The sequence below is a fragment of the Sesamum indicum genome, linkage group LG2 (genome assembly GCF_026168435.1).
Source record: "Sesamum indicum cultivar Baizhima isolate 11 linkage group LG2, ASM2616843v1, whole genome shotgun sequence".
NCBI classification, from domain to species: Eukaryota; Viridiplantae; Streptophyta; class Magnoliopsida; order Lamiales; family Pedaliaceae; genus Sesamum; species Sesamum indicum.
The window spans coordinates 13,040,589-13,066,381 of record NC_142658.1 but is presented as its reverse complement, the minus strand read 5'-3'; the positions used below and the strand labels follow the sequence as shown (position 1 = coordinate 13,066,381).

At 34.7% G+C, this 25,793-nt stretch overlaps 1 protein-coding gene across 1 annotated transcript; it reads right to left on the bottom strand.

Annotated features, from left to right (window-relative positions):
* Positions 1-991: 991 nt before the first annotated feature.
* LOC105155618 (histone-lysine N-methyltransferase ASHR3) lies at positions 992-15,515 on the bottom strand. The gene is made up of 11 exons (XM_011071513.3): positions 14,926-15,515; positions 13,613-13,759; positions 12,671-12,838; positions 6,688-6,714; positions 6,359-6,476; positions 6,034-6,130; positions 5,825-5,918; positions 5,654-5,732; positions 3,984-4,155; positions 3,108-3,188; positions 992-1,558 (listed from the first exon to the last, which is right to left on the bottom strand). The coding sequence occupies exons 1-11, from the start codon at positions 15,373-15,375 to the stop codon at positions 1,375-1,377; spliced, it is 1,617 nt and encodes a 538-aa protein (XP_011069815.1). The 5' UTR covers positions 15,376-15,515; the 3' UTR covers positions 992-1,374.
* Positions 15,516-25,793: the final 10,278 nt, after the last annotated feature.

Sequence of the window (25,793 nt, the reverse complement as noted above, 5' to 3'; positions counted from 1 at the left end):
AAAGAGAGTTATCATTTAAACACATGAATCTATATGCGACACTATTTTGGGCATATCCAATAAACACACAGTCAAAGGTTTTAGGTCCTACGCTTGTTTTCTTAAATTCTGGATATGCTACTTCAGCTAGACAATCTCACACCTTAACAATTTTAAAGTTAGGAGCAAACGCTTTCCATAATTCATAAGGAGTTTTATTCAACTTTATATGTGGGACTCTATTAAGGATATAGCATGTAGATAAAGTTGCTTTCCCCCACATATTATCAGGCACACTTGAGCTTAAAACATAGTATTCATCATTTCTTTCAGAGTTCTATTTTTTCGTTCAGCTATGCCATTTTGTTGAGGTATATAAAGTGCAGACATTTCATGGATTATTCCATTAATCTCACAAAATTCTTTTAAGAATTTAGTGTTGTATTCTCCATCTCTATCAGATCTAAGTCATTTAATCTTCTTATCTAATTGATTTTCAACTTTAGCCTTAAATTTCATAAATATTTTAGCTGCCTCATCTTTTGATTTTAATAGATAAATTCTAGTATATCTAGAAAAATCCTCGACGAAGGAGATATAAAATTTTTTACCACCCTTGCTTAATGTGTTTTCAAAATTAGTTAGATCCGAGTGGATTAGTTTTAATAATTCAGTACTTCTGAAATGTGATAGGCTTAAAAGGTTTCTTTACGTATTTTGCCTTTACACAGAGTCCACATTTAGGGCATCCATTTGTGTCCGATATATTTATAAGATTCATAGTTTTCAACCTTTTAATAGAGGAGTAGTTTACATGTCCTAATCTATCATGCCAAATATCAACGGATTCCATCAAATAAGCAGAATTGAAAGAAATTTTATTAATAGAAGTGGAAACAGTGTTCAGAACAAATAAACCATCAAATAAGTATCCCTTTCCTACAAAGTCATTATTCCTAGTGGTTAGTTTCATATGAATAATTCATAGCATAGCATAACAGTTGCAACAAAGTACAAGGAAGAACATGGGGTATCTCTATTCAAACACCAAAAATGTAGTTAATTTAACATTCGAGCTGTAGTTCTTTTACATCTTTCTATTCAATGACATTACTAGAAAGATTTTTACAAGGAAATCCTGATGTATCTCCATTCACATCAAAATCTAGTTACTCTAAACAATTCAGCTGTAGTTCTTTTACCTCTTTCTATTGCACATCCCAATGAGAATACATGAATGATATACAAGGGGAACCAGAGGCGCCTCGTGCCCCTATCCTATAATCTTCAATTGTTACAACAACTGTAGTTCTTTGACTTCTTACTCTAATGTGTTCAATGACAACAGCAATATACATGCATAAATGAGATGCTTGATGAAAAATTGCCGAAAAATCAATTTATAACTATTCCTACTATTTTCTTTGACGTCCTTTGTCTTTTAGGACCCCATGATAACCCCAAGTTGATCCTCCGTTTAGTCCTTGGGCCAAAGACAATCTTTCTTTTGGTCCCGAGATACCCTTGACAGTTTGGAGCTCCACAATGACACTCAACTTCTGGCCCAAACTGTACGAATCTGCAAGAGTAGAAAGTAGCTTCTTGGTCTCAGCAACAATTTGTAAACATAATTTTGTCCAAAGCACCAATGTATTGGTGTCCGATTAGAAAGACAGGCCAAACAGCTCTGGATTGCAAAGAATCCAATATGTTCATGGCATAAATGATTTTCGAGTCCAGACACCATTGAACAACAAAGAGGATCAAGGCATGTGGAGTAACTAAACATAGCTGTCATGTGACTGCTATAGCATGCATAGTGAAAAGCATTGAATGAGGATGCATAACTTGGGGGCATAGCATTGATGAGAAGAAAACATCATAAGTGGGATAGCTACCAGAATGCAAGCTTTAACTGAATTGTCAATCATATGGTGATACTAATATTACATTTGAATTATGAGTATAGTTTTGATTAATGAATGCACATGTAACCCAAAAAAAAAAAGAGATTAATGAATGCACTTTTTCCATTTCACTTTTTTTGCCTGAATTGTCCTCACTTTTGAGTGTCTGTCACTCTTGTCTCATTTATTCCACTGTTCTCATGTCACCCCTCGACCCATGTCCCATGAATCCTTGTTACTGGTCGCCACGGCACATGCTCCACCATCTCACTGCCGCTAAATCCTTGAGTTTCAAGTGAAGATTATCTTTTGATTTTATTTCCAACGTGCTTTCATTTATATCCCCTATACTGACTTCCACTCATTTTAATTTAGGGTAATTTTCACCAGTAGTTCAAAACTTATTTATTTATATCTTGTGTAGTAACCAAAATTCAGAATAAAAACTGAAAATTGGGAACACTCAAGTTAGAGGCGAGTACAAGAGATTCTGTCCGTGAAGCTTGAGTTTGACCTCAATAGTGTTCCTAATATCAGGCTTGTCTCGCTCTTTATCGCCCCTACTGAGGAACATTGCTAGATCTACATAGCTGGAAGAAAATAAAAGAAAAAAAACGTATCCTTCAAGTTGCTACTGAAATGAAGGTTTAACACTTACAGTGATTATTGAACACCAAAGCTATTATTTATCCCTCATTACGTAGAGAAATAGGCATGCTAATCTTCTAATCCTAAGCCTTGAATCTTGAAAAGTAAAATTAGACCAGCTTAACTGTGAAATTATAACTACCACAAATAAGTCTTCACTATTTTCCATGCAATTAGTGACCCAAGTAACTATGAAAGTAATTCTGGGAAGGCATGCATATAGCTAGGTTAATCCTGGTAATTTCTATCAAAATATCTCTTTTTTTTCCTTTTACAGTTACATAAGCAGTGACTGTAAGCTGCTCGAAACACAAGTAAATCTGCAAATATTGCCAACAATGAAGAAATTGTTTTTGAGTAAAAAAGGCATCACTCTATCAAGTTCAGTTTCCGCTCTGTTTATTGTACATATAAAGAAAACAGAGATACGAGGATAAAACCTACATAATGCAGATTATTTATCAAACTAAATTGTGATATTATTGCACCTTCATTTTAATGTCAGTTCATTAAAGATAAATACTAGAACTGTCACGGAAATAATAATAGAAAAAACAACTCAATGCAGCATACCTATAATCGTAGGTCAATGGTTCTCCAACCTCAATGGATCTAGATGCAAAGACACCGACACGGGTCTCCCCTTCAACCTGCCTATAGATAAGATAAGAAAAGTTATAGTTAGAATCTTCCATTACTGTAGTAAAGAAAATAAGTTTCATTTACATGTAAAGATTTGACACTGGGCTTGCCAAACAGGTACAGCATCTGAGAGCAAGGGAAAAACAATGGATTATTCACTGTCCCCTATTCCAAAGTGTGAACTGTGGTTTCCAGAAAAATTTCACAGATTAAGAGCTAATGTTATCTGAACTCCAACTGAGGGACATTATACTGCTCTTATTAAGGGCAACCAAATAGTTCCCTTACAGCAAATCTTGGTAAAGAAAAGCAGAATTACTTGAAATAGCAGTTAAGAAACTTTATATTTGAAATAGCACCCTCAACTTGGTTGAATTACACAATCTATCAGTAAAAAACAAGAAAAATAAAACTGCAATGGATTAGGATCCGAATGTATTGAGGATTAGGACTTTTTTGTCTCTAGTTCTTATTGAGTATAAGCATATAAGAGGGGCAACTAACTTGCAGGAAAATAAATATTATTAGCAGCTCAAAAATAGTTAACTAGTTTCCATTTAAAAAAGTATACCTAAAATACGGCTGTAAGTTCTCTATCTAGTGAAGAGTGAAGACCCTCGTGGAAGAATATACGGCAGCAGTCTAACAATCAAAATTAGAATAACCCTACTTATTTGAAATGTTGGATGATACACAAACTAAATGTAGAACTCAATGACAGGAAAACAACAATAGTTTTCAGGGTTTGGCCAGTAACTAATATCCTAGGCGTGGATATGCATAGAGAGAAATCATAAGTAAACTTACCACTTCTCTAGTACACAATTAGGGGCACAACTGTGATTTAGAAACCGTGAAGCATTTCCCTTGAATGTTGCATCAATCACAAAGTCCTTGTTAATTTCACACATATAGAAGTTCTTAGCATCCTGGTCTTTCATGTCCCATAACCTTCTCTCGCACAAGGCATCATCAATTACTGAAAAGTAAAAGCAAATAATTATTCATCAAATTTAATACTGATCAGAGATTTTATATCCATGAGAAGATATGAAAGTTTTATTAAGGGATAAATAGTAGTTCTCCAAAAATAGTTTAGTGATTTAATACCCTGATGACTGTGCCATGCAGCAATACTCAAAATTGCAAAAGATACTAAGAAATTGAGAACTTATCTACAGCAATTCTGGCCATGCATGTTATGGTAAGAGAATGAGGAAGGGTAAAATATCAGTGCTTCCAGATTACTTCTCCAGAGGGAAAGCCATAAATAAAATTCAGCTGAGACACAGAGAACTTTCAACTATTATTCCTATTCAGCTAACCAGGACAAAACTTGAGGATTTGACTATCAAAAAGTAGGTGATCCAATGAGCTCAATAGTACGACTATCTGAGCTATTCTTAAAAATATACTCCAAATCCAGGTGTCCTATTGAGCTCTTTGAAGAATTAACCAAATATGAACTGCAATACATTGAAAAAAAAATTATATATGTGACTTGAATTCCTGCTATAAATTCATGTTGGAGCAAATCCTTATTTTCCCCAATTGAATCATGACATCTAAATAATTCCGTAGTTGTATGACATCTGAAAATGCTTTTCTTCTTATTTAGCGGGGCTCAGAAGATATTGCATATGAATAGTTGTTAGAGAAGTGGTTAGTCTAAGTTGCCAGAGGATTTCATTTTTGCCACTTAGAATGTGAGATATTAGAATGGATGTTAAAGAAATACTGAAATTATATGACATTCGACTTCTTGAAAAAAAATGTCACAGTAATTCTTTTGTGTTATTAAGATTATATACAAGGAATGGAGCAGATTGCAAAAACAATCAAATTAATCTTATTCACCAAGGAAAAGGTTCTCCTTACCGTTTTTTCTGGCAAAAATTCAGGGTCCAACATTATGTGCACTAATCTCTAAAAGACATCACTTGGCAAAGATGCTGTAGGACTTCTCATATAATAAAGACTATTAGTGGAAGAAGAATGTGCAACATAACCATGATGTAGGTGATCAGTCGCTCCAACCACATACTGGGATTCATATTTTAATGTCCAGAGGGTGGTAATTTGCTGAAATTATGCATAAATGAACTCAGAAGACAGAATCAAACATCTGTGGCAGTAATTCATTAACTGTGATAGTTCCACTTCCTAAGAGAAAAGCAATAGTGAAAATGCTCTTAATGAGACTGAAGCCCTCAGGAAGCATTCTATTACTCATCTTTTTTCTATTACATGTTATTGATTTCCTTTCAATCAAATGCTCCTTTAGGTAACAGTAGTTTCTAAGTTATGTATTTATACAACTTATTAGAAGCACAAAATATATTTAGAAGTGAATACATTTATTAGTAAGCAAATGGTAGTAGATGGAACAAACACACAAACTCAAGACATAGGCCATAATATGCAGAGGGAAAGCAAATGGAATGGAGCATTCTTATTTTGATTGTGCCAGAAATTACCTTCTCCAACGTATTCTACTATAAAGTCTCCTTTATTGATAGATTCAGCAGCCACTACACCCCAACCACAACGTTGTGTCTGATAAGCACCATACACCGTGTTACTGATATTTTGGGGGGGAAACCAGAACTAAGCACTAAGTTCAGAAACAAAAAATAAATACAATATACCTTGACGATCTGTATTTTTTTCACTTTCTGAAAGGGTCTGTTTGCACACTGTTTGGAGCAACTACAAGCTTTTGAGCAGCTGATGCACTGAACTCTGTTAAACAAAAATTAAAAGCATGAGCAAATCAATGTAGCTTTGCTTAGAAAGCCTTAGTACGGCATTCGCTCCATGAAGTAATAAAAGTTTGTCTGCAAATGAAGAATAGTACCTGCATACACAACCCTCAGAGCATTGAGTAGAACTGCAGTTTGTGCATCCAATATCAGCATCAGAACTGTTACGCTTTCTCTTCACTAGGTACACATCTGATCTAGTTAAGATTCGTAGAGAAGTCATCATTTATAGCCATTGCAGTTAACTTTCTGGGTTCACTGAACCAAGCATGAAAAGTAGTTGGGTAGCATCACCCAGAAGTTTAAACTAGAGTTATATTCATTCCGGAAATAGAAAACTCAGAAAATTGGCACATCTAAGTATTATTGATTAATACTCTTAAACCTAGACACTAGTAGGAATCCAACAACATAGGATACTTCGTTTGATGTGCACATATGGATGTGGCTCCAACTTCATTTCTGTCTGGTCTTTCCAGTTTATGTCAATTTTGAACTCCTCCTCATTATATGGAAGAGGCAAGAGAGAGAATATATCCTGATAAGTACAATAAAGCATTAGGTGGTGATTTGATAACCAAAAGAAATACATATAGAGAAAGGGGAAGAGAAGCCATTTCACATTCCTAGACAAATCCCACATGTTTTAATACTTTAAATTCATGACCAAAAGACTTCTCGAAATCTTTCGGATGAATTACTTTGTTTCGCCTATACCTAGAAGGAAAGCAAATGAATTATAATCTAACCTCCATGTTTTTTGCCGGAACCCCATGCTGCAAAGAGAAAAAGATATGTTAAATCCTGTTAGCCAGCAGAATTGACAAAAAGATAACGGGTGATAAAGTAGCAAAGCATTAAGTCTATATAAAATCGCTCGTTATAACTTTACTTAGACCTTAATTTTACTGATGTACCATTTAACAAATACACCAGTTCCTAAACAATGAGGTACAGATCACAACACATGCCAAAAAATAGATGATGAATTGACATAAAAAGAAAAGTAAAAGTCAAGTCCAGAATATGTTGAAGGGACATGAATAATTTTGGCAGCCAGCAATAACTTAGATAAAATGTTGGTCATAAATCTCACAAATTCCATTTCTCTGCTTTTTGGTGATAACCTGTATATTGACTCGAAGCACATAATTTATAAAGGAAAAGTTGCTGCAGCTGTTGCACATTGCATAAAATCATTAATGCAGTAAGACATAAAAGTATAGTTCATAGTGGAATGCAAGCATTAAAGACTCGTACTCTGCTTTCCACTTTTCTTAGTGATTTCCATAATGAAGAACTTGCTTGAATTTAATCTTGCGGAGGATTAATATTGGAAAGAAAATTAAGTGAATTGTTCAAGACCAAGAACATGCATACATTTGATACATTTAAGCAAGCAACGAGTTTGATAAATAAATTTTTTCCTATAATTACTTTGTTTTGGTTTTCTCAATAACTAATTAAATTCATTTGCAATTCTTTTATTCCACGTTTTTTTAACATTACATATTATCCACTCTCTAGATATGCTGTCTTGATCTGTATCAAACAGTCCAATTGAATCTAAGCTATTTTGTGGGGAATGGTCTCAAACACGGCGTCGGACTTGCTTCCTTTACTATGTCTTGCATGTCCTTTGAGCTACCAATTCATGATGCAATGTAGAATGGGCAGCCTATTGACAATTATGTGATTTATTCACTGCCAATAGAGTAATATCCATGGGCTACACAGACCACACTGATGTAATCATATGATCACATGTACACATGATTGCAAACTTGCAGTCTGATGGCTTAAGAATATGATGCCAGGAGAATTAAGGTTATGCCAGTTACAAAATATTCTTGGTCATAATTTTACATAGACAGCCAATGTTATAGCTTTTTAATTCATATACCAGGCTATATCCGTGTGTTGTGTCTGCGACTGCATGTGTGCCATGCATGTACACAAACTTAATGGACATAGTACATGGCAGCAATTAAAATAGAACAAGAACTGCTAAATAGAAAATTATTAAACATAATGCATTTTCGAGTCATAAGGCAAGTATACAGTTGAATTTTCTTTTTTCTGCAAAATCTAATAATACCACAGACTAAAGAGACCAAAAACAAAAGAGAAATATCTTACAACTGAAAAGTACCTGGAAAAGCAAATAGAATTAAATATTAAATAAAAAGATTCTCAATTAACCATAAATATAATAGGGGACAAAGTACAACCAAAAAATCAATCAGATCCTAAACTTATGGCATATAGTAATTTATCCATGCTCAATACCTGCAAAGGAATTATGGGTAAAACATAGCCAAATCAAGTCCATTGGAAAATGAGAAAACAACCAGTGTCATTCAAGAAGTGAAGTGAAACAAAACTTATTAAAGCCATAGCCATTTTGAGTTTTATGCATTTTTCAGAAAATAAGATTACATATAAGCCCAAAGGAATTGCCTCTTCAAGCAAAGCTATGCCTGTGGTATAATGGAGTCTGTACGCATCGATTCATTTACTGCATTTTCTATTTCACTGTTTCACAATAATATTAGGAAATATTTATACTTTCAGGCAGCACATTTTCCAGCATCCAGCACATATTTTATAAAGATAAAAGATCGCTACTTGATTTTAGGTAGTCAATGCAACAAGTCCTAGAATAAAAATATTTCTCAATGAAAATAGAAATGCAAAACTCTGTCTATTCAACAATAACTTCAGAATATCATTCTTAACGGTATTTTAGTATAATCGTATAAAATAATATTTCAGTGTTTCTCAAAATTAGTTGAATTGTTTTTTAGTAAAATTGGATTTGATATTACCTCATTACCAAAAAATATATTTATTTTTCACTCTCCCAAAAAGATGCACTAATGTGGAGGAAAATTGAAAGTTGTTGCTGTTGGTAAGGATTCTCCGACCACCGATGAAATTCCGGCAATGAGGAGAAAATTTTATGATGGGTGATAAATGTGTTAAATAAAAAAACGTGGAAAGTGAAAACAAGTAAACTCTAAGTCAAATTCTAATAAATCAAGTTAAGAAAAAAAATTCATGACAAAAGCAATAAATGCCAATTGCTACATATCAATTGGCAATGGAGTTGGGTGGGCCTCCGCTCGGTTGGCATCGACCGAACCGATAATTTGCATCATTGTAATTAAGTTGACAGGATTTGAATTGTTTCCTTTTTATTGTCAAGGGAACTTGTATGTAGTTGTCACCAAGTCAGGATGCTTGTATCCTAGAATTACGTTGATTTTATTCTTATTATCTAATTCCTTGATTTAAATCCATTAGAAATCTGTTTGAAATGAAAAAGAAAAAGAATACCGAATTGTATAGGTCCCATTTGTCATTTAATTTATTTGAAGATGCAGTTGCGAATAATCCAACCAAAGTGGAAATCCCATTTACTACCCTACATCATTGTAATTAGGCTGATAGTTAGGATATTAAAGAATCAAGGAAACTTGTACATAGTTGCCAGCAAAAAGGCTAAGTAGGGGTGGAATAGTAGGGCTTGACAAAAAAGAAGAAAGGAAAAAGAAAGAAGAGAATAAAGAAGAAGAGGCTGTAGCATCTGGGAAGAAATATAAGAAAGAAGACATTACTTGAAGGGATGAAAGAGAAGTCTTATAGCTCAAGAGACGAACCGGAGAAGATTAGGGTTCTTCTTTCTTCAGTTTTTCAAAAAATAAAAAGCTCAACCTAGCCTTAAAGGATGGGCTTCAAGCTGGCGCCACAGAAAAATGCACCCTGGCTTAACGCCAATGTTGGAAAATGGTTCTAGGCTCGTGCCTTTGTGTCATGGCGCTCCATTAATAACTATGCTACAGGAACCAAAAACTACTCTATTCCTTCCTTTGGTTGGAATAGTTCGATCAATTAGCTCAGTAGCAACCTAGTTCTAGCCCAATATATACAACCAAGGAGATCAAATTAGCAGTGTCTTACCCTATTTCCTCATAAACTCAAGAATGGGACGGCAAGGGAGCTTCAGCATGTGCATTAGGTCCCCTATGGAAAATCAGAATTCTAACTCAGGAAATGGGAGAAAACAGAATAATTTTGTATAAAAGTATGAACTGAGTGCTTTATTTTATGGAAGCACAAGGCTGAGTTGAAAGAAAAAGCCTTTTTTCAAGCTTCGGACTAGTAAACTGTGAAGATATATACTTCCCTCTTTCCTCCTGAAAAAATCATCAGAGACCTGGATCACATTTGGAAGCCTTTTAAAAGCTGGCTAGGAAAGAAGAATACAACTGGTACAGGACTTGCTTCAAAAAGAAGACGAGAAGGATACATCCAATACTAGCTTCTTCTATAGGACTGGAGCTGTCACCAACAACTGCAACTACGATCAAACCACCTCTCTGAGAAGACCTTTCGCTTAGTTATGCTTTCTACCATCATGTCCCTAGCAGTTCTACAACATCTATAGTATGCTTGAATATCAGCAATTTTCCATATTTTGTTCCCCGTAGCATGTAATGTATCCGTACTTATTTATTGCCATTGTAAGGACACAGCAGAAACATTCCTTTATCTTTTTTGTTTGACCTTGACGACGATTTTTGCGACGAGTCAACTTGAGATGGGAAAAGCTATTATGGTATCCTGCCTGTTGTCAGTTAGTCACCCCCTTAGCTTTTCATGCATGCCTTTGCTTTCTTTTTTTGGTCAGTGAATCATGTTTGGAACTGAATCACATAGGCATTGCAAAACCATGGGAAGCAAGATGGTGGCTAGGGTAATGAAGTTCAAAAATGGATATGCTATGGAAGTAATCAAAGAGAAAGAGAGCAGGATGAAATGAATCGTCACGAAGATTCCCTTCTGCCGCACTTCAAAGTAATGGCTCCCTACTTCCACCACTTTTATAATCCAAGGACTGACTCTTTCCAAACATAAGACAAACAGGGTGAATTCGGTCAAATTTGAAAATTTAGTACGGTAAGATAGCTCCCAACTCCCATCCGGAAATATCCATTTGCCATCCACTAAGACATTCTTTCAAACTGGTTTTCTAGCTTCCTTGCGATAAAGAGAAAGAATAGCCTTGAAGCTTCTTTAAAGAGGCTAGACATTCTAGAATTTTAGTTCTTAAAGAGATGGTAAAGCATGCATTTCCTTTTTCTTTTTTACCCATAGGATCTTGTGTTTGTATCTTTGATGGAATAGAGAGCAGCTGATGGCATTTCAAGAAGAAGGGTGCAAGTGAACCTGAGCTTGTGAATCTAGTTATTGCGAAAACTGTTTTTGCCTAGGGGAGAATGCTAATGACTTCAATTTTCCTTTACCCTATAGAACTAGCACTAGAACTAGATGTAGGCAAATCAAAAGAATCAATCAAGACTAGTGTCGTCCTGTCTCTTGATAAAAATGGCTCCCATATTGAAGGACCGGTTCTGATCCAAAGTACATTCACTACTTGCACGTGATTTCAAAGGAATGACATGTCTGTCAGTAGCATTGTCTAAATGTGTAGATGCAAAAGGATTTCTGAGTAGCAAATTGGATTAAGTGAAATTTAGCTTAATCAATAAGCAAATAGAAAATCTTTGTTGACAAGGAGACGGATTGATATCAAATTATATACAATTTACAATTATGTTCCATTTGTATTTTCTTTCGCCAAATACGTTTGCCTCATTTAAAGATCTTATCTAATAGAATGCACCAGTGCAACCAAATGGTGGAATATAGCATTAGCATCTAATTAAGGAAAACAATAATTGTGCTTTTCAGGAACTGACATCGCTTCTGCATAATGTCCAAGAAAAGAGAAACTGGAAGCTGAAAGAGCAAAATCTATGCAGAAAGCAAAATATCCTGTGGTTCTAATATAGCAACACGCAAGTGGATGACTTTCAATTTTTTTAACAGTAATGTACATCTCTCAAAACTAAAAAGAGTGTTTTTACATGATAAATTGTTTGAGCAACAATTACATCACAACTAGAAAAAGATATATTCAACTAAATTAGTTTATGATATTTTTAGAAAGGAAAGAAAAGAAAGAGGGGAATGTAATACTTTCTAGTCTACTACCCAATTAGGGAGATGCACCTATTACGGATCAACTATGAGCTATTTATAACCCAAGGACCTTTTAGTGACAATCAGAATGAAATTAATGCACTTAGAAAGTGACTTATGTTGACTCGGAAACACACATCTGAGTGCCAAAGAGGACAACCAAATTCCCCCTTCATTCTTTCCACGTATCTCCGACATTGAATGACTTACTAAGTTAGGGTTGTAAATCTTGTGGAATGAGTTCCAGTTGCAGCAGCCAGCAGTGGAATTGCCAAAATCAGCAGCTTTGACAGCTTTTTTTTTCATTATAGCAATCTTTCTCTCATGACAAAAGCATAACAGAGAGAAAGATGGGCAGAAAATCCTCTTTCCATGTAAGAATCAAAATGGAAAAATTTTGAAAAGAAGAGAACTATTGGGTTGGGACAGGCTTTTGGCTCTGACAGTCAGAGGCGGTTTATCAATTATCAGTAGTGTTATGAGTAACAGACTCAGAAAGATTTGGCAGTACAACAAATCTCAGATTTTTCATTCCTCGGCATAGTTCAACCAAAGTATGATACAAATTACAAAATATATAAACAGTTATGCTGAACAACAGACCATAATGGCCAATTATTCTAAATGTTTTAACCTAAATGAGGGATTTAAGAAAAACCACGGTAAACAAACGAAGAAATATACCTTCTTCTCCAAACGCCAATCAGTAGGATGCCGCCAACAAATAGCTTCGCCTGGTTGATCAGGAAAATGGACCACATGCTCCGGGAATGGTGCACACTTATCATGGCATGCTATTGGACATCTTAAGCATCGCCACAAACGGTTCTTTTGCTTACATAAAAAGCACTCCTGATCAGGAAAGAGATGTCAGATATGTAAGCCTTCTTCAGGTTACACACTGTAAAAATAACAAAATCATTATCAAGGATGATTTTGCGACAAGTAGAATGAGGAAGCTTAGGACAATCAATACTGAAAAATAGAACCAAGCAGTTGGTTCACTTCTATCTTCAAATTTAAACAAACACAGAAAGAGTTACTAGAAAACAATAGCTTTATCTAGTGCTAAGTACAATTATAGACATGTCTATCAGTCACAAGTATATATATGAAGAAAAATGAAAACCAACCTACATTTTGGAACCAATTGATAGAAACATATGCCATAGATGAAGTCAACCTAGTCCCCCTATACATGCTTTTGTTAAATCGAAAAAATAAACACAAACAAAATAAAAGGAGTTCATCTTGGCAAATCTGATGAGACAGAACAATTTAAGATCCAGGGAAAAGTTTAGGAAACTAGCTCCAAGTAAAATTGCCCTAACAATTAATTAGTACTGCTCTATTACTAATACACCAACTAGACCTGAAACTGGCATAATAATGACCAAGGATCAGTAGTGAACAATTTATTCAGAAATAAATATCTGAATAGAATTTATCAATTCATCTCACTTTTTAAGAAACTTTCTGATATGACATCACTGACGAGACTTGACACACTTGCAAATACATTTTTTATTCTGAACTAACCAAATAGACATTATGAGTAACCCAAACGTGGAATTTATCATATTAAAGTTCATCTTAAATGTATAGCAGAGCCACGCTAAAACTTACATGTTGAGGGCACTTAAATTGCTTTGAAGATGAGAAACCGAGAGTTTCTTTTGCACATTTCAGGTGAAAAACACCCCGACAGCCGCGAACAGAACACAGTATCTCCTCCTCATGGTAAACTACAGTTTGGCAAGCACTACATTGGACCTGAGATCATCAAAAACAATAAATTTGATTAACAAGTCTTTCAAAAGTGAAGAATTGAAAAATAATTTGCATGTAACTGTAACCTATCATAGAGATTCCAGCTTTGGTTACCTTCTAGGATATGAAGGGATGGATGTGCAAAGAGCAAGGGAGATTTTCAGTATTTCTTTTTTATCAATGGAGTAAAGAATCATAGCTCTATCCAAAAAACTGCCTTTATTGCAGTGCTAAAATACATAAATTGTCCTGAACCTTTTTTTATAAATCATCACCAAAATTTAGCAATCAGTTGAAAGATTGGTTTAACTTAAATGAGGAACCTCTAGATAATTCTGGTTTTACTTTTACCTCATAAAAACTCTTGTAGGATATGAACACTGACCTAGGAAAATGGTTTTGAACATCATAACAACAAACCAGTTAAAGAATTTCACTAGGCCATTTTAATACATTCTAGTAATATAAGGCTGCATCAAATTTTCTGGACAAATAATAAAAAATTATCACCTTGGGACTTCCCTTGTCAAAGGTTGACATACCAATGTTAACTAGATTAATCTACTATGACTATCAAATTCCGATTATGAAAGATGGCAATCCATTAAACAAGTAATTTAGTTCTAAAAGGAAACAGATGCAACATAAACCACATAAACAACCACAAAAGGAGGCAAACAAATGAATCAAAGACACAAAACATCTCAACGACCAATAGTCCTATCTGATAATTTTGTCAACCTAAAGAAAGAAAATGACAATTCTTACAAGCAACACAACCGAAGAAGTAATTGAAATAAAAAGTTCTCGCACTAGCATAGAAGATACAGTCTGTACGGAATCTGCAACCTCAACCCCAAACTGCACAAGAGAGACTCAAAATCTTCAATAGAATAAAACCAACAATTCATCTTAATTTAAAAAAAAAATTAAAAAAAGTTCAATGACCAGACTTCCAGCAAATATTATAAACACATTCTGCGAAATACAGCTTGACAGAAAATATAACAACAGTAAATAAAGTTCAAGAAACACGAATTTCAATTCTGTCAAAACTCCGCCACCCACCCCCACCCCCCGGCACACCCAAGAAGAAAAAAAAGAACAAATGAAATGAGATGGAACAAATTTCTTGATAGGCTGTAAGAAACAGGAGTCGTATAATTTACCAATTTCGGAGCTCCAACAAGGAAGGGCAAGGAGACCTTGAATTCAGGAACCCCTTGCTCAATTTTCCTCTTCGACCATTCTTGGACAAGCTTCGCGGTGGTGGACCACTTGACTCTGCATGGCTTCGAACCCCTTTCAATTCCACCACCATCTTCATGCTCGGCCTCACTCAATCGAAGCTTTGGTTGGAACAAGGAACCAAAATCCTTCTCCGGGTTCCGAATCTTTTCAATTAATCCTCCTTCGCCACCATTCCCCGTGGTTTCTCCTCGTTTGTCATCATCGTTGAACTCCGTCAATAGAGTTCCCAGTTTGAACTCATCCTGCTCCGGTTCCACGATTGCCGGATTAATCAACGGGATTTCTTGAGGAACGGGCTTGAGTTTGGGATATGGAGTGAGCTCCAACGCTGAAGCTGGCGAGTTGAGGAGATTGCCCAGGCATGGCATTTTTCCCTCGATACAGATTGTAGAGTGCACAGAGAGTTTACGTTACAACTCTATGTTTGCATATATGTGGGAGTGGGAGGGGGGTGACTGGGGGAAGTAAGGTGGGGCTGAGCTGGAAAAGGGTGAGGTAAGACTTGTGGGGATGTTGGGCGGGAAACATGAAATTTATGGGAGTACTGCCAATTTGATGGATGGGTCAGAGATTATTAGGAATGCTATTAATTTTTAATACAAGCTTAATGGGTAAATCTCTTTCTTAATCCTTCAACTATTGAGTTACTTCAATTTGATCTCTTATGTCTAAAATTGTGTCATATTAGCCTCTTAAACCATCCTTACTTTTTTGAAAATTACAGATACACTTATTAAAAATGTTAAAACATTTAAAAAATTACACATATACCCCTAAAAATGTCAATATTATTACACAAATTATTGTTGTTTTATTATTGTTAAGAGTCCCGCATTGATTGCGGACTAGGAGTATGAGCCGCTTATAAGCTCCAAACTTTCTCTTCTTAATGAGATGTCTTAATATGACAAAATCATGCAGCTCCTCTCTTTGTCACTACGAACTAGTTGGGCTAAAAAAATCTTGATAATTGAACCATTCATCTTTAATATGTTATACTAATATATATATATATATATACAGTAAAATATAAATATAATGTGAGTTTTTGTTTTTAAATTGAATTTTTTGGTAATTTATCAAATCGAACTGAATTTTTTGGATAATTTATCATATGTTATACTAATATATATATATATACAGTAAAATATAGATATAAATATAATGTGAGTTTTTGTTTTTAAATTGAATTTTTTGGTAATTTATCAAATCGAACTGAATTTTTTGGATAATTTATCAAATCGAACCGAATCTAGAATTTTGGATCCGCATTTAAATGACGTTCGGAAATTACAATTAAGTTCGCTATAGTTTCACCAAATGAAGATGAAAGATAAAAATTTTCTCTATCTAACTATTCGAATATTGGTAGTCCGAGGCTTTACAAGTTACATGGTGTAATTACAAAGATTTGATAATTCATTTATTGAAGAAAAACTAGATAGATGCATGGGAATCCACGATGGATGAATGCCTTCTCTAATACTAGAGTGTATCATTTGTGTTGCCATACATCGGATCATTCACTTATACTCCTAGATACGGCTATAATTGGAACTCAATCTCCCAAAATTTCCAGATTTGATAATGTGGGGACATTTCAACTGAATTTGGGGATTTCATTGAGAAATGCTGATATAAGAATGCCTTCTTTTTTCGCAACTCGTTTTTATTTCTAAATGTAATTTTTTTAATTGGTGAAGAAACATGTGTTTTCCAATCAAATTGATGTTAAAGTTCATTACGTTCCCACACCAAGTGAGAATGAATGTCAAGGTGCTTGGTGCACTTATGGAATATGGGGTTGATGATGATGTGTATGGCTGCACAATTATTACACCAAAAAAGGATGGGAAGGAAATCAGAAATCACGCAACAAATAGCGCAAACAGCGAAACCCATGTTGCGGTCTTCACTTTAGAAGTGGATCGAGAGACCACAGCCTACTTCTTGGTCCTCCATGAGACGAGGGAAGATCCAAGGAAAATGCAAAAGTCAGTGATGGAATGCCTAGAGTCAAGACACGATGCCCAACTAGCATCAAAATAAGCAAATAGATGGAGAGAGCATTGTGAAGGGAAGAAGAACCCTTTAAATATCACAGCACATGCATGGCAGCATCGAGAGGAATGAGGATGTTGTATGAATTGACTTAACTGGTGGACGACAAAGGAGATGTCGGGACTAGTGAAACCAAGATATAGAAGTCGGCTAATTAGCCAACGCGACCTATCGAAAAAAGAGAGCAAAGAACCAGAACCCACAGTGAGATGAATCCCAAGTGGAAATGGTGTAGCAACTGGTCGTGCGTGCAACATATCAGCGTACAAGATAATGTCATGTAAAAACTTAGATTGAGTGACAATTAGACCATGGGATGAACGAACTATCTCCAAGCCAAAAAAATATTTTCCATGACCCAAATCCTTAATTGTGAAGAGATCATGTAAATATGTCTTCACTGCCTCCAACTGGAACATTGAATCACCAACAAGTAGGATATTGTCAACATAAACCAAAAGAGTAGTGAAGGTACTCGTATCCCATTTCAGAAATAAACAATGGTCATTAGCAGACTATAGAAAATCAAAAGTAATGAGCTTGGACATAAGCTCATGATTCCATCGACGAGAGGCTTGCTTAAGCCCATAAAGCGAGCGTTTCAATCGACACACTTGCCCAAAATGAGTCCCAGCATAGCCCTCAGTGGGCACTAAGTACACCTCTTCATCAAGATGGCCATGCAAAAATGCGTTGTTAACATCGAACTGCAAAATAGGCCATCCCTTCGATGTATCAATGACCAAAATATCCTTACAGTAACCGATTTAGCCACAGGAGAAAGACTATCAAAATAGTCTACACCCTCAATCTGAGTGTACCCTTTCACCGCTAAACGGGCCTTATATCTATCAACGGATCCATCTGGATTCAATTTAAGTTTGAATACCCAACGGGAGCCTATAGCTTTCTTACCAGCTGGTAAGGAAGTTACCTCCCATGTATCGTTGTTCTCAAGTGCGCGCAACTCTTGTTTCATGGAAGTAACCCAATGTTCATTTTTGCTAGCCTGTAGGTAAGTGTTGGTTCCTGTATAGAGGACAATTGAGCCATAAAAGACATATGTGCAGGGGCATATGAAGTAGGAATGCAATGTGAGGAATGTGAAGTACAATAACAAATATAATCTGACATCCAAGCCGGTTGTGAAATTTGTTTTTGAGATTTTCTAAGTGGAGGAGGATTATTAGAATAACTATAGGGAAGCAACAAGACAATCTCTACATCTTGGGCAGTACCTCGTTGAACTTGTTGCTTTTCAATCATGTTCTAGTCATAATACTCTCACTTGTAATAGTATTCTATGGCATAGAAGTCTTGAGCATCCTTCTATGCCTGTTCTCAAGCGTATTCCTGAAATAAAATTTTTTGGTTCACAACTTCAGCAAGAGTGCAATACCTGTCCACTAGCAAAAATGCACAGATTACCATTTTCAGGTTATAAAATACGAACTATACATATTTGAGCTTGTCCATATTGATGTGCGGGAACCTTACAAGTTTTCTTCACTTAGTGGATGTCATTATTTCCTTACCGTAGTTGATGATTTCAATAGAGGATTATGGACATTTCTTTTTAAACATAAAAAATAATGGTTCATATACTTGATGCTTTCTTTAAAATGGTCCGCACTCATTTTAATTGTAAGATCCGGAAAATATATTTAGATAATGGAATTAAGTTCATCAATACTAAATGCTACAATCTTTTTGCCAGTCTTGGTATACTTCACTGAACCACTTGTCCTTATACTTTTCAGCAGAACGGAGTTGCTGAAAGAGAACATAGACACTTTCTAAAGGTGGCTAGATCTTTGCTCTTTCAATCTTCATTACCAAACAAGTTTTGGGGTGAGTCTATTCTTGCTGCAACCTATTTAATAAACCATCTACCTAGTGTTGTTTTAAATTAGAAGTTACCTTTTGAAACCCTATATCATAAGTCACCTTCTTTTTTATCAGTTAAGGGTTTTTGGTTGTCTCTATTTTGCACGAAATACAAGTCCTTCTAAACACAAATTTCATCCTCGTACTACAAAGTGTATATTTCTTGGATATAATCAAACACAAAAGGCTTGCAAAGTCTATGACTTAGTCACACACTCTTTATATACTTCTAGGGATGTGATATTCCATGAATCCAAATTTCCTTTCCAACAAAATGCCTCTAGAAACAACATCTATCCTACTGTTAGATTTCGATTCATACACTGATGATCCTCCCATATCTTCACCTCGTGTTCTTCCTGCTACCAATATTGTGCCTTTGCCACCTCTAATAATCCTCCTCCACCTAGAAAATCTCAAAAACAAATTTCATAACCAGCTTGGATGTCAGATTATATTTGTCATTGCACTTCACATTCCTTACATTGCTTTCCTACTTCATATGCCCCTGCACATATGCCTTTTATGGCTTAGTTGTCCTCTATACAGGAACCAACACTTACCTGCAAGCTAGCAAAAATGAACATTGGGTTACTTCCATGAATCAAGAGTTGCAGGCACTTGAGAACAACGATAAATGGGAGGTAACTTTCTTGCCAGCTGGTAAGAAAGCTATAGGCTCCCGTTGGGTATTCAAATTTAAATTGAATCCAGATGGATCCAGTGATAGATATAAGGTCCGGTTAGTGGCGAAAGGGTACACTCAGATTGAGGGTGTAGACTATTTTAATAGTTTTTCTTCTGTGGCTAAATCAGTTACTGTAAGGATATTTTGGTATTGATACATTGAAGAGATGGCCTATTTTGCAGCTCGATGTTAACAATGCATTTTTGCATTGCCATCTTGATGAAGAGGTGTACGTGGTGCCCACAGAGGGCTATGCTGGGGCTCATTTTAGGCAAGTGTGTCGATTGAAATGCTCGTTTTATGGGTTTAAGCAAGCCTCTCGTAAATGGAATCATGAGCTTATCTCCAAGGACAAGTGGTTTGGTGAAGTATACCAAGGCTGGCAAAAAGATTGTAGCATTGAGTATTGATGAACTCAATTTCATTATCCGAATATATTTTCTGGATCTTAGAATTAACTGAGAGCGGACCATTTTAAAGAAAGCATCAAGTATATGAACCATTATTTTATGTTTAAAAAGAAATGTCCATAATCCTCTACTAACATCATCAACTACGGTAAAGAAATAATGGCATCAACTAAGTGAAGAAAACTTGTAAGGTCCCCACACATCAATATGGACAAGCTCAAATATATGTGTAGTTTGTATTTTATAACCTGAAAATGGTAATCTGTGCATTTTTGCTAGTGGACAGTTATTGCACTCTTGCTGAATCTGTGAACCAAAAAGTTTTATTTTAGGAATACGCTTGAGAACAGGCATAGAAGGATGCCCAAGCCTTCTATGCCATAGAATACTATTACAATTGAGAGTATTATGACTAGAACATGATTGAAAAACAACAGGTTCAACGAGGTACTGTCCAAGATGTAGATATTACCTTGTTGCTTCCCTATAGTTATTCTTTTTTCAGTCACCAAGTCCTCTAATGCACAATGAGTGGAATTGAAGGTTAAATCAATAAGCATAGATAAACAAAGCTTCAGAATTGACAGCAGATTGTATTTAAAGCTAGGGACCAGCAACACATTTGTGAGTTTTAGGTGTTTGTGCACCCAAATATCCCCTGTATGAGTGACCTTTTGTGCAGTCCCATCAGGTAGGTGAACAGATATGGGACGAGTGGAAGGAAGAAGCTTATGGAAAAGTGTTTGGTCTGGACATATGTGGTTTGTGGCGCCAGTATCTACTATCCAGAAGCTAAGAACAATACCCACATGATTAGCAAAAACACAGCTCTTACCTGCAAATTCATCGAGTTGCATAAAGTTCGCCTGTAACGGATCGTGTTGATACTATTGTATGATGTGATTGTGTTTCACAAGTTTTATGAGCTCCTGTAGGAGCAAACTCTCCTTTATGTCTGTCTGTTTACTTTCTTCAGCATGAACTGCAGCAACATTATCCTTCACCTATCTAGAATCTCACCTTTTTTGTTCCAACATCTCCTTATACCAATCCGATGTCCCATGGATTTTGAAACAAGTCTCCTTAGTGTGACCAAGCTTGCTGCAATTATCACATAATCGAGCCTTTTTGTTTGTATTTCCTTTCCTCCTATCTTCCTTCCTAAAGCCGCCTTTCGCATGCATTATTGTGCCTTCAATCGTGTCACTTAATTCCATATGCACCTCAGGTTGTTTCTCAACACTCACATCCATAGCATATGCCTTGTTCACATTTGGAATTGGATCCATAACAAGCAATTGATTGCGAACATGATCGTACTCATTGTTCAATCTCATAAAAAACTGGAGTAATTAAGTGAGGAGAGTCAAATATGCCACTGCTTTAGATGCACCACATGTACATCCATTGCATGTGCATTGAGGAGTTTGCATTAATCCATCTAATTCGTCCCACAGTCTTCTCAATTTTGTGAAATAAGTTCCAACATCTACTCCTCCTTAAGATACAGAAATAATTTGTCGCTGCAACTGATATAATTGAGGACCATTAGACCCTCCATAGCGTTCCTCTAAATCTAACCATAGCTTCCTTGAAGACTTTGTGTACATAAATCCTTCCACTATATCCTTAGAAATCAAACTTAATATCCATGTGGTTACCATACTATACATTCGTATCCAGTGTTCAAAATACGGATCTGCAAAAACAGGCTTTGAAGTCGTGCCGTCAATAGAACCGAGCTTCATTTAGCACATAAAGCTCTTCTTATATCACAACTCCAAGTTAGATAATTCTTACCTGTCAAACAGGCACTGATAAGGATCATTCCAGGATGATTCGGACCATGTAGCTGCAGTGATTCTGGTACTCCTTGTTTGCTTGCACCTCTGCCAGTAGTAGTAGCTTCAAACGTCGCCATACTTGCTGGATTTGTGGACATTGCAGGTCTTCATACTATGATCAGAAGAAGGTTATCAGAATCCTTCATATGAAGGCTCTGATATCATGTGAAATGGTATCAATGAGAGAGAAATGTTCGACTATTTTCAGATACTTTGTAGAAGAATCAATTTCTTCATTTCATTAGTGAAAAAAAGAATTACAACTCTGTTTATATACAAGAAGTCTGTAGCTTACTCTCTAACTAACTCCACATGTGCTAACAAATAAAAAGCTAACTAAGAAAAACGTGATATCAACTAAAGAGAAACTGTACAACTAAAAGAAATGTGAATACGCTAAAGGTAAACAAAAAACGTTGACACGTCTTTAAATAGGCGTCTTCTTCTTCCTCAACTCTGTATCTGCTGCTGCTACTCTACTACAATGATAATAGTAGATTATTCCATGTTTTTGGATCCGAAAATCAATGAGACTAGAATCATTCTAAATCCCAAGTGGCAGTCCTCAACATATTAACCACTTTAGACCTCTCAACTTATATAATGTCTCGTACAAAATTATAGCAAATCATATGGTTAACAGATTGCATAGAATTTTGCCTAATATTGTGTCTCCCTATCAAAATGGATTTGTTTCCAATAGACACATTGGAGGTAATATTTAATATGGCTCATAAACTGCTTCATATTATGAAATTCAAAATAATTTAATAATGTTGTACGACATAAAATTGGATTTGGAGAAAACTTATGATAAATAGAATTTTAACATGTATTTCATTGGTTTCGTATTGTTTAAATGGTAATGGTCTCATTTCAGAAAAATGGCTCCCACGTAAAGGTTTATGCCGGGGACACCCAATTTCACCTTATATTTTTATACTATGTTTAGATATTCTTATTTGTAAAATACTTTATCTATTAGAATATGGGGAGATAAAGGCACTTAAATCAAGTGAAAAAGGCCCCGGATTCCTATGCTTAGTTTTGTTGATGACTGTATTTTTTTTATGAAATCTAATCATAAATCCACAATAAACACGAAGATATCTAGAAAAAATTGCAGAATGTGCGGACAAACTATTTATTGAAAAATGTCCAAAATTATATTTTCATCCGATACTCTTAGGCTTAAACAAAACACATTATGAAAATACTCAATTTATTTAGGACGAGGAACCATGAAAAATATTTGGACCTCCCACTTGCTAGCGGTAGATTAAGCAAAAACAATTTCAGTAATACAATTTTTTGAATAAAAAATGTTGGGTATGAACCCTTCAGCGGAAGCTCGTTAATCCCTAACTCAACTATTACATATTTAGGGGTTTTGAACCCTTAAATTATACAAGTCAAGATTTACAAAAATAATGATAAACATATAAAAATATATAAACAACAGTTAAGGAAAGCAGTAATATATCGACTCAAAGAGCCATGGATCACAAGGCCACGAGAAAGGCCGGCAACCAGAAAACTACCACGGTTGCTCCTTTTTCTCACCAAGAGATACACCTTTTAGTTCACTCAGAATCGGTACACAAAGAAGATTCAATAACCACTAAGGTTTCTCAAGATTACAAAGAATTTCAGAGAGTATTTTCAGGTTATATGAAATGAGAGGGGGAGAAGATATTTATAGAGATAAGAGAGAGTGGAAATGGTGGTTTAGTGTGTTCCCAATACCATCGGGAGGCCATTATTGAAGAACCAGAGGATGAAGAAGACTAGGAGCGTTTGAGAGATAAGAGAAGATAAGCGATCGTTGCTAGGTGAGAGAAAGAGAGGAATGAGTGAAAATGATTTAAGGGTTAGTTTTTGAGGGGTTAAAAAACTAAATGGTCGGGTACAAGGATGGGTTGGGTAGGTTTATGGGCCTAAGTGAAATAGAAGGGCCTTGGTGATAGAAGGGCCTTCCAGTGGGGATTGGGTTTGGTTTTTAATTTTTTTAATAAATATTCATACTATTTTAAGATATAATATGTATCATTACCAATTTAAATTTGTATAAGAATAATTATATATTTATTCAATTAAATAAATATATTATAAATAGTTAAATGGACAGGAGAACTCAGAATGAGTATGTTCAGATACGGGCGACTTTAATAAATACCATGTAGCTAGCATTGAATAAAAACCTATAAGTTATAAAAGGTTCATTAAACTAATTAATCTTATTTAAAAATTTTCTTTTTATATATATATCTATGTATATATGTATATTGGTCTTAAAGTTATAAACTTCTATTTAATGTAAAATGGTTGATTATTATATTTTTTAGCTTTCGTTCACTTATAGTTAGGATTTTAAATTTTATAATTAATTTTTTTATTATATTTATTTTTCATCCCCATAATCATTATGAGAAAATCACCATAATATTTATATATACAAAGGCTTTCAATTATTTTCTATTGAACTTTTAGATTTTATATTGATTATCTATGTAAAATGTATTTTTCATCCTTATATGTATAAAAAAAAATCATCATTTAAATTACTCTGTATTTCAAATTTGTTCACTTTTGAAATAATATTTTTTATCCTCTTTTTTTTTAATTGGGCAAGTTGAAAAAATTAATAATTTATTATTTTATTTTTTTAAAAGTTTTTTTCTTATATCAACAATCTCTAAGTACTTTGTAATATATTTCTTGTATGTCTTTTACTTAAATTCTGATTTTATTAAAGTTTATTTCTTATATTAACTATATCCAAAATACTTTGTAATATATTTCTTGTAATAGTTTTTCCACTTAAATTTTGATTTTATTAAAGTGTATTTCTTATAACAATAACTATCTCTAAATTAACTACAATCATATATTTTTTGTAATAGTTTTTTTTACTTAAATTTTAATTTTATTCTATTTTACTTTTTGATTTTTACCATTATACAGAAATTTTAAACTTTATATTCATTCTATTATGTTTATTTTGCATCCCTAGCAATATAGGGAGGTAAATTGCTTCATTTTAAAACTCATAATGGGGTAAATTATTGTATTTTAAAAAATATAAAAAGATAAATCTCTATTTATTTTTTCATAAGGGGGTAATTTGCTCATTTGCGATATCAAAAGGGGATTACTTACACTTTTTCCTATTTATTTGGTATTGGTTTTCCTCTGGGACTACAGATGCAATAGGTGTTATTATACATATAGTGACTTTTAATACATACTCTGTTTCGATGACACTATCAACTTGGACAAATACAAAATTTGATAAATCCCTTATGAATTATTTACACCATCATGAGACGTACATCGCCATTTCAAAAATTTGTCCTGGTAGTGCTAAATTATGTGTAATTAAATTAACAGTGATAGGCAGCTTGTGTTTTTAAGTTAATTAATCATTATAATCCAAATGGCTTGTGTATAAATTGTTTCAACCAAAAAAAATAAATAAATAAAACCCACAAAATTACTTGACTATTCAAGGCAGGCATGGTGTGTAGTCAAATATTTGTATATAAATTACTCTTTTTTTTTTAAAATATAACACTTAATAGTTCCTCATTTAAGTCAAGTTTGACTTTTCAAGACATGGTGGTTCTACTAATTGTAATTATGACTACATGAGGACAAAAGTAGATTGGTCAGTAAATGCCTTAAGCATCAGTTACAAGTTGTATCAAGCAAAAAGTCATAAAAGCAAGGGAAAAAGATACATATGTAATGCTACAATTATGAGTTATTTCAAAAGAGAATTTAACTAAAAGATTAAAGCAATATATGTGTGTCACACGTAAAGTAGCAGGTAATGAGGTAAAAGCACTAAACCCCTTGTTTCTACTCAAGCTTGAGGTTTCGTGTTCAACTTTGGT

Coding starts and splice junctions, on each gene's coding strand:
- LOC105155618 (XM_011071513.3), bottom strand. CDS start 15,375: ATGCCATGCCTGGGCAATCTCCTCAACTCGCCAGCTTCAGCGTTGGAG. Junction 12,839..13,612: donor AATTTAAGTGCCCTCAACAT/GTAAGTTTTAGC, acceptor TTTCCTGATCAG/GAGTGCTTTTTATGTAAGCA. Junction 5,733..5,824: donor AAAAAATACAGATCGTCAAG/GTATATTGTATT, acceptor GGTGCTTATCAG/ACACAACGTTGTGGTTGGGG.